We start from the raw sequence: 14,957 nt of genomic DNA, 5'->3' as shown, positions 1-14,957 counted from the left end.
TACGAGGAATAATTATGTTTTCCATCATTCTACAACATATTTATTAATCCGTAGTATCTAACTAGCGTGACGTCATAAATCTCGCTCCGGGGCTGTTCTATTAGAGACGGCATCAGCATGGCCGCAAGTTGCTAACCTAATAAAATTAACACTAGAAAAGCCCGCGGGAACTGTCAAATTCAAAGTTATTCGTTTCACAGACTATACAGGGTATAAAAGTTTCATTTTTGTTTCGATTTTTTCCAAAATAATTTATGAAGTAACGTCAATATTTGGATGAACATTGGTGTCTGAGAGTTTTTTGACTTGAGAAATTTGATTTTGATGTCAATAAGACTCCTACTTGGAGAGGGCGCCACCTACATATCGTTTAACTGGTTTGAAGAGTAATAATTTTTTGTCCATCCTGTATAAAACTACTGAGTAAAAAAATATACATTTACGAAGTTTTTCACGTAAAAAAGTTCTCTTGGTGAATATCGCTACGAGTAATGGTTCTCGAGATATCTGCAATCGAAATTAACCTGTTAATAACATGTTGACTAAATAGTTATTAGACTGAAACCGTAAATTTGAAATGTTTTTGTGCCAAAAGTTCAACAAAAACTTTTTTATCGCCATTTTTTCGTAGAGAAATTTATGATTAATTTAACACGAAATTTGGTGATTTCCCTCAAGATCTGAAATTTTTTGTGACGTTGAAGGTATATGAAAAATCAGTTCAACAAAAACTTTTTTATCACCATTTTTTCGTAGAGAAATTTATGATTAATTTAACACGAAATTTGGTGATTTTCCTCAAGATCTGAAATTTTTTGTGACGTTGAAGGAATATGAAAAAAAATCAGTTCAACAAAAAACTTTTTATCACCATTTTTTCGTAGAGAAATTTATGATTAATTTAACACGAAATTTGATGATTTTCCTCAAGATCTGAAATTTTTTGTGACGTTGAAGGAATGTGAAAAATCAGTTCAACAAAACTTTTTATCACCATTTTTTCGTAGAGAATTTATGATTAATTTAACACGAAATTTGGTGATTTCCCTCAAGATCTGAAATTTTTGTGACGTTGAAGGTATATGAAAATCAGTTCAACAAAACTTTTTTATCACCATTTTTCGTAGAGAAATTTATGATTAATTTAACACGAAATTTGGTGATTTTCCTCAAGATCTGAAATTTTTTGTGACGTTGAAGGAATATGAAAATCAGTTCAACAAAAACTTTTTATCACCATTTTTCGTAGAGAAATTTATGATTAATTTAACACGAAATTTGGTGGATTTTCCTCAAGATCTGAAATTTTTTGTGACGTTGAAGGTATATGAAAAATCAGTTCAACAAAAACTTTTATCGCCATTTTTCGTGAAGAGAAATTTATGATTAATTTAACACGAAATTTGGTGATTTTCCTCAAGATCTGAAATTTTTGTGACGTTGAAGGTATATATGAAAAATCAGTTCAACAAAACTTTTTTTATCACCATTTTTCGTAGAGAAATTATGATTAATTTAACACGAAATTTGGTGATTTTCCTCAAGATCTGAAATTTTTTGTGACGTTGAAGGAATATGAAAAATCAGTTCAACAAAAACTTTTTTATCACCATTTTTTCGTAGAGAAATTTATGATTATTTAACACGAAATTTGGTGATTTTCCTCAAGATCTGAAATTTTTTGTGATGTTGAAGGAATATGAAAAATCAGTTCAACAAAAACTTTTTTATCACCATTTTTTCGTAGAGAAATTTATGATTAATTTAACACGAAATTTGGTGATTTTCCTCAAGATCTGAAATTTTTTGTGACGTTGAAGGAATATGAAAAATCAGTTCAACAAAAACTTTTTTATCACCATATTTTCGTAGAGAAATGTATGATTAATTTAACACGAAATTTGGTGATTTTCCTCAAGATCTGAAATTTTTTGTGACGTTGAAGGTATATGAAAAATCAGTTCAACAAAAACTTTTTTATCACCATTTTTTCGTAGAGAAATTTATGATTAATTTAACACGAAATTTGGTGATTTTCCTCAAGATCTGAAATTTTTTGTGACGTTGAAGGAATATGAAAAATCAGTTCAACAAAAACTTTTTATCACCATATTTTCGTAAGAGAAATGTATGATTAATTTAACACGAAATTTGGTGATTTTCCTCAAGATCTGAAATTTTTTGTGACGTTGAAGGTATATGAAAAATCAGTTCAACAAAAACTTTTTTATCACCATTTTTTCGTAGAGAAATTTATGATTAATTTAACACGAAATTTGGTGATTTCCCTCAAGATCTGAAATTTTTTGTGACGTTGAAGGAATATGAAAAATTAGCTGGAAAATCTCTGGCAACACTGCAATATTCACCATTCGCCGAACATCAAACGTGGAGCCAGCTTAATGAAGTTAGGTCAAGCGAGAGGGACAAGCAGTCATTGTTAACCTCGGTAGCCAACCATTCACCCGTTACACAGTAAGAGAAGCTCAGCCGATGGCTGGTTGTGTGTTGCTGTGGTTGGGCGAAGTGCTGTGTGTTTTGCAAATAAAAGAAACTAGTAGCGGAGATATCAGACGGAGCTAGCACGCGTTTTGGATAGATACAGCTCTAGAATACATCTTTTATAGACAGTAAAAAATTGTTCATAATACATTTCATGTTCATAATAAGATAGTGCTTGAAGTCTGGTCTTAAAGTTATTTTTAAGATTTATCTTTGCTTTAAATCACACTGCCTGAAGAAAAATCGAATATATAAATTATTTATGCTGTGATTTCTTTTAATATCGATCTCGCTTTAAATAAAATAATTTTAAGTTAAAAGACCGCGATTTTTGATAATTCTTGTCACCGTCTACTATCTCCGACTAAGTAGTAGTAGTAGTAGTATTAGTAGTAGTATTAATAGTAGTATTTGAACCGAGACTCTAACCTATCAGAGGCACAGCGTCGGACGTCTGGGTGATCACGTGAGCTACCAGCAGCGAGAACACAGTCTGTGACAACAGAATGGTCACACCTGCAACAGACAGTGTGTCACGCGAGGCGTCTGACTTGTGAACACCGTATGCGGCCCTTCTGTCCAAGTATCCGGCTCACCCCCAATTGGGTAGGGGAGATCGGTGCTGGTTGGTACCAAAATAACACTAATTCTCCACTAGTTCAGATCACTAAATCACCTCTAAAATTTATCCATTCGACCCATTGACAGCTCTTTAGTTTCGCTACAGAGCTTTATTGATAGTTATTTCAAAATGTATTGCCATATTTTGCATTTCTGTAAGTATATAGGGTGTTTCAAAAAACCTGTGCCATCTTTCGTGAAAATAAGATTTATTTTTCATATCCACATGGGTCCGATTCTGCTTCGTTTCATAATAGTTAGGAGGTAAAAATCTATTTTTTTTTCGATTTATTAAAATTTTCTTCCAAGTGCTTGTGGACTTTTTTTCCTCTTAGTAGCAAATTTGGGTAGGCAATTTAATGCCTGTTAAAAGTTATATCTTGATATTTTGTCTGTCATCTCGATCTACTAGATGAGATAAACGCAATTTTATTGATCACAAGAAAATTAAAATCAAAATAAAATTAATAAATTATTTATTTAATGTAATATCTAAATAATGGTATTTAAGATGATTACGAAAGGCCTATTTTTTAAAAGTTTTAACATCCTGCAACTTTAAAACTATGCATTTCCGCAATCATCATTATAGGAACTTTTTTTCATACTTTTTGATGAGGAATCAATGAGTACTTATTTAACATTTTGGCAAGTTAGTGACATTAAAATTTTTTATAGGTACTATTAAATTAGATTAAGACAAATTTAATTATATTGCGTTTATCTCATCAAGTAGACCAAAATTGACAAAATATCAAGAGATAACTTTTAATCGGCATTTAACGTTTTACACAATTTTGTTAACAATAGCAAAAAGTCAGTAGCGCACATATTTTTTTTAGAAGAATATTTCGGTGATACCCATATGCACGTCCTTGGTGTCGACACTTTTTTTGCATTAAAATATGTAGCACTCATAATAACTTTTACCCTCCAAATTTCATTCAAATCGCTAAAAGTATTTGGAAGAAAATTATAATAAATCGAAAAAAGATGAAGACTTTCACCCCCTGTAGCTACGAAACAAAACAGAATTGGGCCTATGTTAATATAAAAAATAAATCATATTTTTATGAGAGGAATTTCCCCACGAGAGATGGCACATATTTTTTAAAACACCCTGTATAGTCTTGGATTTTAAAGAAAAATATTATTTATTTCTCAGTCAATATTCAGTACGGCAAAACCTCTGGTACTGGACAAAATTATGTTTAATCTAAGTTATGATTCATTATTTCATAGTGATTTTGATAATATTCTATCCCTTTGTGTAAGTTTTACTGTTTAGTTACTATATCAAAAGTATCTATTGGAGAACTCTAGTAAAAAAATTAAGATTATCATCCAACTTATAATAACGTACTTTGTTTCACGTCAAAATTGAATAAAATAGTGACATTTCTTGTTAGTTAATGTGACAATGACAACAACATCGTATAAAAGTGGCAAGATCATGCTTTACTAACACTAAATGTAACTACTTTATGTAAAAACTGTAATGTGCTGAAAATGTGTTTGTACGTTATTAATTCCGTTTCTAAGTGAATTATCTATCTAATTACAAGCCAATTATTAGTGCTAATTAATGTTTGAATCAAAATATTCGTTTTTCTAATTGTTGATGAAACTTACCCCCTGTGTCCAACCAGCTCCGATTTCCCCTACGACTCAAAGAGGAAATGTTTACGGCGTTTATGTATTCCCCCCAACCCAAAATTGTACAGCACTTCGCTCAGCCCCGGCTGCAGCCCGAAACATTTCATCTTTGATCGCATTTAGACAACCAGAATTGCCAGGTACCAAGTTAATCATGATTGTTTTTGCTGAGGAGAAGCGAAAAACTAAAATTATGATAACATTAATGTGCTTTACATGATAATAGTGAAGCCCTATGGTGTCCGCATTTCTATCAAAAAATAAAAGTATTTCTACAACATATTTCAGATAGTAAAGGAGATATAATCATCACAACCATGCTGATAATTATTGGGTAAATTAGTTTTTGATAGAATTGTGGAGGAGTTAAAACACTCCTTTAATGAGAAATGAGATTTCTGGAGGATTGGTTTGGTTTAGGTCAAGAACGGTAAACGAATTAAGGCGGACTCGCACGACTCGTGTACTTGTACAAACATTTGTTATCCGTTTCCTTGTGCAAAAAATGTAGTTTAAGGCGGATTCTCACGACTGGCGTACTTGACAAACATTTGTTATTGGAATATACTTGCCATGTCGTGAGAACGGGTTCCTTGGTCACTTGTCGCGTCCCCACTCTCTGCCGGTAAATATAGCCCGAGTCAAACGATTAATCGTACACTTGCCAAGTATACTTGGCCAGCCTTGTTTACACTAACGACTGCGCAAATAATTTTACTGTTATAGCGTATGTCCTATTTATTTCCGGATCGTAGTGTTTTTCGAGTTAATTGCGGATAATTTAAAACGTTAAAACAATAATAGATTATGTAATATCAAATTTACATTAATAACTTCAATATTGGCGACATACCTAAATCGTTTTCACAGGGATAAATGGAGTGGACAAATGAAGACTACACGGGAAAAAACAGATATGTCACATTTTCATAGAAATTAAGATAGCGATACAAATTTATAGACAAATGTTAACGTCATTCGAAAAAAGAAAGCAATAATACGCTTAGTCCCAGAGATATTACAGCTTGGTTATTTCGCCCTACAAAAGAAAAACCACAGTAGTCCACGCGTAAATGGCAAAAACCAGAGATGTACTTACGCATGGGCGACAAGCATGCATCTTGCAATTAGTATTATATTATTAAAACAAGGGATATTACAGAAAATAAACGTCGAAAATCAAAAACACAAACAAATTTATTCCGCTCGAAACTTGCCGAAGCTTACAATAAACAACAATAATCTCGACTGACCGAAAAACATAGATGAATCAACAAATCTCTCAAAAACATCATCTGACACGATCGATAGAAAAATATTATCCTTATGTAACAATCTTAAAGGTATACACATACGTAATTAATTTATGTACGCATATACGGAATATTTTTTTCGTTATCAATATGGTTATAAATTTATGTATGGTAATAAAAACCTACTTAAATATAAATTTTCAACAAAAAAAATAATAGTTTAGATTTAGGTTTTATACAACCTTTAATTAATTGAACATCTCTGGTTTTCTGCTGTTTTGTTTTGCATTTTGACTATTTTTTTTAGATTATCTATTTAGATTTTTATTTCAATATTTCAGAATATGGCGATAATTCACAATATTAATAATTCAGAATTGGTAGTAATATAAATATTTTTCTAATTATTCAACCGAAAATAACATATTTCCTTAAAAACACTAAATTGCATTTTTCTCGGCTCCAATTAAAACGGACAAAACTGGGTTTTCCCGTGTAGTCTTCAAATGATGTTGTTTTGGAATTTATGGATTTATACGAAAATGAGCCCTTCATATGGATGGCCAAACATAAAGAACATAGAAATCGTATTGCAGTGTACAGTAAAAGAACTTAAAAAGAAAAAAGAATCACTAGCAACGACAATTTCCGGACGACCAGTATCCATCGAGCGACTATACTGTTTACTTGGCAAGGATTGTAGGGGTACTTGGCAAATACGCAAATATTGGCGTACTTGCCAAGTACACTTGCCAATGTAGTACAAAGTGGGGATTGGTGGGGATACTTGCCAAGTACGCAAATATTGGCGTACTTGTCAAGTACGCCAGTCGTGAGAATCCGCCTTTACAGAAATAGCATACTTGCCAAGTACGCAAATATTGGCGTACTTGCCAAGTAAGCAACTATTGACGTACTTGCCAAGTACAGGAGTCTTCAGAATCCGCCTTTATGTTAACTGTTCTTGAGTTTAGGTGAGGTTTGGTAATTTTTTTAATAAGAGGGGGGAACCTGGCAACGCTGTAAACAACCATCAAGCTGACTGGCACATCCGGCCGCGCGTCACACCAATCTCACACGTACACAAAAAATGTAACAAATATATATGTCAATATCAAAATATCAGGCAGCACTGAGGAGTAGCCAGCACAGGCAGGTCAGACAAAACGGTTGGTACCTAACAAGGGAATGGCGTCAGATACTTGGGGCAAGGTTTCAGCCACGAGGTTCAGGAACACAGTCAGCGATAGCAAGATGGTCACTCCTGTAACAGAACACATGTCGATTATGGCACGCGGTGGTGGGGTCGGAGGGGCACAGCTTTCTTGTGCCCTTTATCGTCGCTACCGACTCTTCACCGTACTTACCCTTGTTTCTACTCAACTGGCATCTACTCGCAAGGATTACGAAGCTAGGGAAAGGTACAGCGTGTGATAGCATGCTACAACTATATTCCTTTATCAACTGACAGTACTTGTTAACCACGCACTTAGACCTCCTTCTGGCACAGTAAATTTACCAACTATTACTTTGTAGAAGCTCCTAGGACTGAGTATAGGCATTTTTATTAAAGAGTTTTTTAATAAAATAAAAAAAAATTGTTATAGTTTTCTTAAGCACAGATAATTTAAGAAACAACTAAATTATTGTGTTGTCGTGACAAATTCTTTATCTTAGGAACAGTTCTCTATATTATGTAGCTAATCTTTGAATGTTTTTGAGCCAGGGTCCAAACCGTAGATTGAGAATTTAATTCTCTATTGAATGCCCTAATGGCATTTCAATAAGTTAATTAGTCTTGGTATAATTAATTAATTTCAGATCTACTCTAGCTCTTCGAATTTAATGATCGATATTTGTTATAAACAATTAATTCAGGCAACCAGTAAAACAACTCTTTTAAAATTTAAAATAATTTATTAAGGATTAGGATTTTATTAGGATTAGAATTTTTATTAGGATTAGGATTATTCGAAGTAATAAAATAGAATTAGTGGTGGTTTTTCAATGTACTCTAACTCCATACAGAAGAAATACATTATATACAGGGTGAGTCTTAAATAAGTGCAAATATTTTTAGGGCTAGTAGATCTCGATCAAAGAAACATATTTTCTCTTTATCGTTTGTCAAATATGTCCAAAATAACCGAGTTATTTTATTTTGAACATTAAAAAAAATATTTTTTGAGAACCACAGGATCTTTTCTGGGTTTTCTTTCTTGTAAATTTAATCTACTACCTATGTTGCCATATTATGAAGAAATTATGATTTTTAGCAAAAAACTAAAAAAAAAATCGCGAAAAAAACTCAATCATGTTTCTTTCATTGACATTTACCAGCCCTGAAAATATTTGTACTTATTTGAGACTCACCTTGTATATAATAAAAATGTATGTGCAGAAAACATTAAACATTGTTCGAGCAAAATATTGTTCTAAACTGTGGAAACTTTTTGGCGGTAATTTTAGTTTCTATTTTGTTGTAAATTAATAACTTCACCGGTTAACGGAAAAGCTATTATATTACAGCGTTTTGTTGGTCCATATTCTAGTATGAATAGCATGAAATTTAATTAGTCCATGTGAAAATTCATCATCTTAAAGCACTGAATTCGAGAATCCAGAAATAGGAATTTATTTTAAACGGATTAGGAACAATTTTTCTTATTTCTTTCCATCTATTTTATGTAAGACTATTTATATAATTCAGTTACTTAAATTATTTACCAAGTTATTATATTGAGAACTAAAGGAAACCTTTCTATACCTTCAAATCTTTCTAAGCTGATATGAAAACATTATATCCTATTGAAAATAAAACTTTTACCCAACAGAAATATAACTAAGTTAACTATAATGTTAATCAACAAAGAAATTGCTTATTAAACGAAATAACTGATTATAAAGTTAAGAAACTTGCCGGCTTTTCAATTTCGAAGTATTCGAGGTTTCCAGAAAACTTAATAATTAAACAAGCTTTGCTTCTACTTCTTGAAATTACCGAGGGTACAGAAAAATAAGAAAACCATTAAGTATTTAGCACAGATGGGGTATTATTAAATTTATTATAGAAATAGGTCTTCGATTTTGTCTAGAGGTCTTTGTTCGAGGTCTATTGACCTCCTAAGGGAGTATAATCCACAGAGACTGTAGCATTTAGGTTCCATTGGACGCCTTGTGGATCCTACTCCTGAAGACAGAAAGTTCCTGTCAGACATTCAGGAGGCTACAGCCAGATTAATTTTAACACGTTTTGATCATACGGAAGAAAAATAAAGCCATCTCAATTAGAAAATGTTTTAATCATACGGTAGTAGAGGTAGAATAATTGAAATCAGCTTAATTATAAAAGGGTTTAATCATACACGGAATATTAGAGGGAGAACATATTAATATCAGCTCACTTATAAAACATACATACCTTATTAAATACATTTTGATCATATTAGAGTATTAGAAGGGGAAAAGTAAAGTCAGCAGAGTATCAGAGAGGATAGTATTATAGGAAAAATAATTAAATCCCGTTCGATTATATGATATTTCGATCATATCTACAATAATAACGGGGATATAATAGTAAATCAAGCTCGATTATAAAATATTTTTATCATATTTACCTTATTAGAGGGACGATATTTAAAGCCAGCTTAAGTATAACACGTTTTGATCATACATACGATGTTAGAGGGAGAATTAATAAAGTCATCTCAATTAGAAAATGTTTTAATCATACGGTATTAGTGGTAGGACCTGGTAGGATAATTAAAACTAGCTTGATTATAAAATATTTTGATCATATATACGATATTAGAATGTAGAATATAATTAAAGCTAGTTCGACTATAAAACCTTTTAATCATATGTAGAGTATTGATATATTTAATCTACTGTTTTTTTTTAAATAGTTCCTCCAAAAGACTACACAATTTTGAACAAAACCCTTTGAATATGCCTGTGTATATATCTATTTCATATTTTAATTCTTTGTTTCAGATTGCTCCAGAGTTCCACAGCCCACTTGAGCAGAGAACCAACTATAGGCCTTATTCCGATCTCCGAACGTTGTATTTGTAAAACTTAAATATATACCTAATGTAGTTATACTTATTTTCACGAATAAATAAATCTATTATATATATACAAATGTCTTTTATTTTCCACCCTATATCAAAAAATATTAAGCTTAAGTAATTAAAAGAATTTGTAAAGCCTAAAATACCTAAACAATATAGTCTTTCGAAAATCAAAGTGAATTCCAGTTGGTCTAAAACCGAGGCAAGCACGAAAAAGGCTTTAATAAGTACAACAGTACCATCATTGTCCATATAAAACACACGAAAATGGGATACCCTGTATATAAAATTTATTTTAAAATGGTCTAAAATGATGCTACCAAATTTACACAGCAAAAATAATTCGGATTTTCTTGACAAAATGGTGAAGGAATTTTTTTAAAAAATATATTTTTCTAAAATAATTAATTAAAATACATGACCAACGAGCTCGAAGAGTTAGATTTTTTTTGAAAAACGCAAATATCTCAAAAACTAAGAAAAAAATACCTACATTTTTTTCGGCCATTCGATAGAGAATTAAAAGCTCTATCTCTATGCAAAATTGCAGCTCTATCGGAGATACTTTAATTTTTAGAGCAAAATTTAGCAAAGGGGTTAGCCTTACCTTTTCTAGAGCCGAAAAATTTAAGTATCTCCGATAGAGCTGCAATTTTGCATAGAGATAGAGCTTTTAATTCTCTATCGAATGGCCGAAAAAAAAGTAGGTATTTTTTTCTTAGAAAAAAAGTTATTAAGGGTTAAAGTTTGCCAACGAGGTCAAATCGTTAGAGATAGCACATTTTGCGGAATAAAAATTCGCAGCGTGAATTTGCTCAATTTCTACCACCATTTATCACTACGGGCATCACTTTAGACTGTTTTAAAATAAATTTAGTGTACAGCATACAGGACATTTTCGTGTATTTTATGGGGAATTTTTTCCGTTCATGAGTTGAGATAAAAATATGCGGTTTTCACATTACTGTGCCACTTTTTTATGAAACTAATAAAACTACACACAGATTTTTCCTAGGCTTCTTAGTTCATTATACAGGGCGAATTTAAAATTGTAACATTTTTCGACCCCCTTTGTACCTCGGTTATCTTTTAACTTATCGAAAAGGTGAAAATTGTGTCCCGTAGAGTTTTTCACGTAGAATGCAGGGACTTAAGTAGTTTTTCGTTGACAGCTGTCATTTTCGAAATATGACTCAAACTTGTGTTTTTTTAATGGGATACCCTATACACGATTTTTTATTTTATTTGTCTTGTTATGAGCTATCTAAAAATATAATATACCGATACTTATTTCAATAAAAAATGCATTTTTTGACTGTTTAACATAAATAAAAACTTAAAGAGTGTATTATTATTTTATTTTATTTCAACAGATAATTTTGCTTTACATCGTTTTATCTTAATAAAGTGTGTGTTAAGTCACTAATGAACCTATTGTATTTTATTCAATTTATTTTTGTATATTTAAGGGGGTTTTAGTAGTTTTGTTTTTATTAATAAATAAATAAATTAAAATATGGTCACAAGTGTTTTACTGGTTGCCTCAATACTAAAACTTTACAACGCTCTCACCATTTTCTCAAAAATTCAAAATATCTCAAATTAAAACGTATTTTTTTGTACTGAGTGACTTTTTGAATGAAATTTGTATTACTATATAAGGAAATGCGGAAGTTGTTGTAGTAATGTTTAACTTTACTACAATCACTGATTAATATTATGAATGAAGTTTAAAATGGCTCTTATAGTGAAATCGTTTTTTCAGGATATCTCAGGAACGGATGTAGCTATCGGCCTGGTTGAGGACGCGTTGGATTCGGGGGCGCAAAAGGCATCGAGTGAATGTAGTGTCATCCCTCTACAACCCTTATTTTAAGGGTAGTTTATGTTTTTAATGTATTTTTGGAATAAATCTGGAATGGCTAAGTCTATCGATTCAATTAAAATGTCGCTGGATTCAGGGGTGCAAAAGGCATCGAATAACTCTAGTTTCATCCCTCTATCGCAACTATTTTCGGGGTAGTTTTAGTTTTTAATAGTTTTTTGGAGATAAATTAGTAACATATGGGACTATCGACAGTATCAAATTGTCGTTGGATTCGGGGGTACAAAAGGCATCAAATAACACTAGTTTCATCCCCTTCTCGCCCTTATTTTCGGGGTGGTTTTTGCTTTTATTATTTTTTTTTGGAAAGAAATCGTGAACAGACGGAACTATCGACTGTACGAAGTTGTTAGATTCAGGGATGCAAAAGGCATCGTATAACACTAGTTTCATCCCTCTGTCACCCGGGGTAGTTTTAGTTTTTAATAGTTTTTTGGAATAAATCTGGAACGGATAGTACTATCGACTCAGTTGAAGTATCGCTGGCTTCAGGGGCGTAAAACTCATTGAATGGCAGTAGTTTTACCCCTCTGTAGCCATTACTTAACGGTGGTTTTTGTTATTAATAGTATTTTTGAAATAAATCGGGAAGGGATGAAGCTATCGATTCAATCGAAGTGTCTCTGGCTTCAGAATCTGGCGTAAAAATCATCGAATGTCAGTAGTTTTAATCCTTTATAGCCATTATTTGAAAATTACAATATGAAATATTTTCCCAGAAATTATTTTACTTCTAGAAAAAGAAATCTTTAAGTTTATTTATATGTTTAGTAAAGGGGAGTTATATAAGCTTTTTTACCTAAAAATTGATAAATATCGATACTATAAGTGTTTTACTGGTTGCATAAAATATTTTTTAATTTTTTCTAAAGATTTAGATGGGTATAATTGAGTATGATCTAAGAATTAGGGTTCATTTTGAAATTAATTAATTAGGCTAAAACTAATTAATATATAGAAATCATCATTGTTAGTCAGCATTTCGGATTTGAAGCATAGATGCCTAGATATTCTTGGAGAAGAATTTTTTTCAAAACTTACTTTATGTACTTCAATTACTTAAGCATCTTGAGTTCTTAATACTGTTAGCAGTGTGATGAAATAAAGCTTTTTACATATATAATGTGTTGTTTAGTGATTAGACATGTATCCCATACGTAAAATGTTTTATTAAAAAGGGGGTAATAAAATATCTCGATGTCAGTACTGGCAGTTGATATAGAAAAAAGTTTAAAAGAACAAACGACTGAAAATTTGGACTCAATGTTGAGTCTCTGGTGGGCCCTCCAAGTATCAACCGGCATTCCAACATGAGGGCGGCAAACACATGATGCTCCACTTGATGCCTATCATACCTATCAACGGAACTGCGTCTGACGTGGTCGGTATCTTTTCAGCTACTAGGTTGAGAAATACTGTCAATGAAAGAAGAATGGTCACACCTGAAATTAAGATTTTGAGTTGTGAACGTGTTAGGTGTGGTGAACAGACAGCCGTCGAACCAGGGAACTATATTTTAGAACTATAACGATCACGTGGACATACATAAATGCCAGACATATCTCCCAGCACAAGAAAACATCTCCTACACAAACATTATTTCAGCAAATATTTTCATATTAATCTTTAACACAACACACGATTGTGAGTAATATTTAAATTCTAGATCTTAGAAGTAAGTAACAAGGAAAATTCTGTAAGAATAATATGTAAAGTTTTGCAGAAAATAATGAATTAGTTTGGGGAACATTCCCTGTGCGCCGAGAGAACTTAGGCAACCTGTGCGTAATCTATGTGTGCATGTCGAGTCGTGGTGTGATGGTAGCTTTCTGCGCAAACTCGCAATGCCGTCACTCTATGGACTACGGGATGTACCTAGGGTGAGTTTCTCTCCCGAGTCGGGTGGGAGAGTGAATCCCAGAAGAGCCATCGACGAGATGAGCACGCAGGGCACGATCAGGTTGAAGAAATAGTAGAGGGTTCTTCGCCTGATCTGGATGGTGAACGTGACGTCCACGTACGGCTCTGGACAGCACGCGTACACGATGGTGTTCTTCTTTCCAGGCATTCCTGCAAGCAATGACTACCCTTACTACCGACCACCACGTTTCGGACTAAACAATCCTATAATTAGTCATCCAGTTTGATGGATTTAATCCGTAACTCAGATATTATAAAAATTCTACTGTGCTAAAAAAGCGCGACTCAAAAAACCGAGACATATTCTATCATTAATTTTAAAATATAATTCAGAATATAAAATGTTGTTTTTTTTCCTTTTGAATTACAGCGGACAAGATTTGTTTTTGAGATCCATTGTTTTTCAACACAAAGGGCAGAATCAAACCAATGCCCATAAATTTCAAGTAAATGAATTTTATTTCGTGGAAATTAAACGAACAATTAGGTTTAAATTACTCAATATAAATGAAAATCTTTTTAGTCAAAAATAAATACATATATAGGTTTTTTCGTAATATAGTTCAAGAATTAACATTATTTTTTCAGATAAAAAAACGAGATTTGGTATTTTAATAAAATGTAATAATTATATTATGTCATAACATAAATTAGGATTGATTGACAAATTCCTGTTTCTTCCGGAAATTACTACAACTTTTGATTTTTAAATGGCACCCTCGGTATTCTTTTACTTTATTCGATAGAAAATGACACTCTGAATAGCATGACATAATATCATATCTCAACTTTTGACATTTTCGCTTAAATACAAATCGTATTTTAAATTTCAATCTAGAGTACCATGACTGCATTAAAAACACTAACAACGCTTTATTGTACAAAAAGCCAAAACAGCTTCATCGACAAAGCACTCACAAACAACAAAATCACAAAAAAAAAATACAAACAACAAAAAATACACAATACAAATAATACAATTTAAAAAAATTTAAGTCTTTAAAATTACAAAAAGAATATACATGGACAATTTTAGAACAGTACGCA

General features: G+C 32.1%; 1 protein-coding gene and 1 long non-coding RNA gene across 5 annotated transcripts in view; one reads left to right on the top strand and one right to left on the bottom strand.

Annotated features, from left to right (window-relative positions):
• Positions 1–10,146, top strand: part of LOC115887169 — a 58,144-nt gene extending 47,998 nt beyond the window's left edge. The window contains exon 4 of the long non-coding RNA XR_004051026.1: positions 10,026–10,146. This is a non-coding gene — a long non-coding RNA (uncharacterized LOC115887169). The remainder of the gene's footprint in view (positions 1–10,025) is intronic.
• Positions 1–14,957, bottom strand: part of LOC115887168 (neuronal acetylcholine receptor subunit alpha-7-like) — an 89,041-nt gene that overhangs the window by 6,583 nt on the left and 67,501 nt on the right. Inside the window, exons 7-9 of one of the 4 annotated variants that reach the window (XM_030906514.1) lie at positions 13,866–14,060; positions 13,346–13,432; positions 7,210–7,296 (exon numbers count right to left, since the gene is read on the bottom strand). In XM_030906514.1, coding sequence (XP_030762374.1) covers positions 7,210–7,296; positions 13,346–13,432; positions 13,866–14,060 — 369 coding nt within the window. The remainder of the gene's footprint in view (positions 1–7,209; positions 7,297–13,345; positions 13,433–13,865; positions 14,061–14,957) is intronic. The other 3 variants (XM_030906511.1, XM_030906510.1, XM_030906513.1) reach the window with 3 other exon arrangements.

The sequence above is a fragment of the Sitophilus oryzae genome, unplaced genomic scaffold (genome assembly GCF_002938485.1).
Source record: "Sitophilus oryzae breed Bouriz unplaced genomic scaffold, Soryzae_2.0 scaffold_552_pilon_pilon, whole genome shotgun sequence".
Lineage (NCBI taxonomy): Eukaryota > Metazoa > Arthropoda > Insecta > Coleoptera > Curculionidae > Sitophilus > Sitophilus oryzae.
The sequence above is the reverse complement of the archived record's forward strand: the minus strand, read 5'-3'. Positions and strand labels throughout refer to the sequence as shown.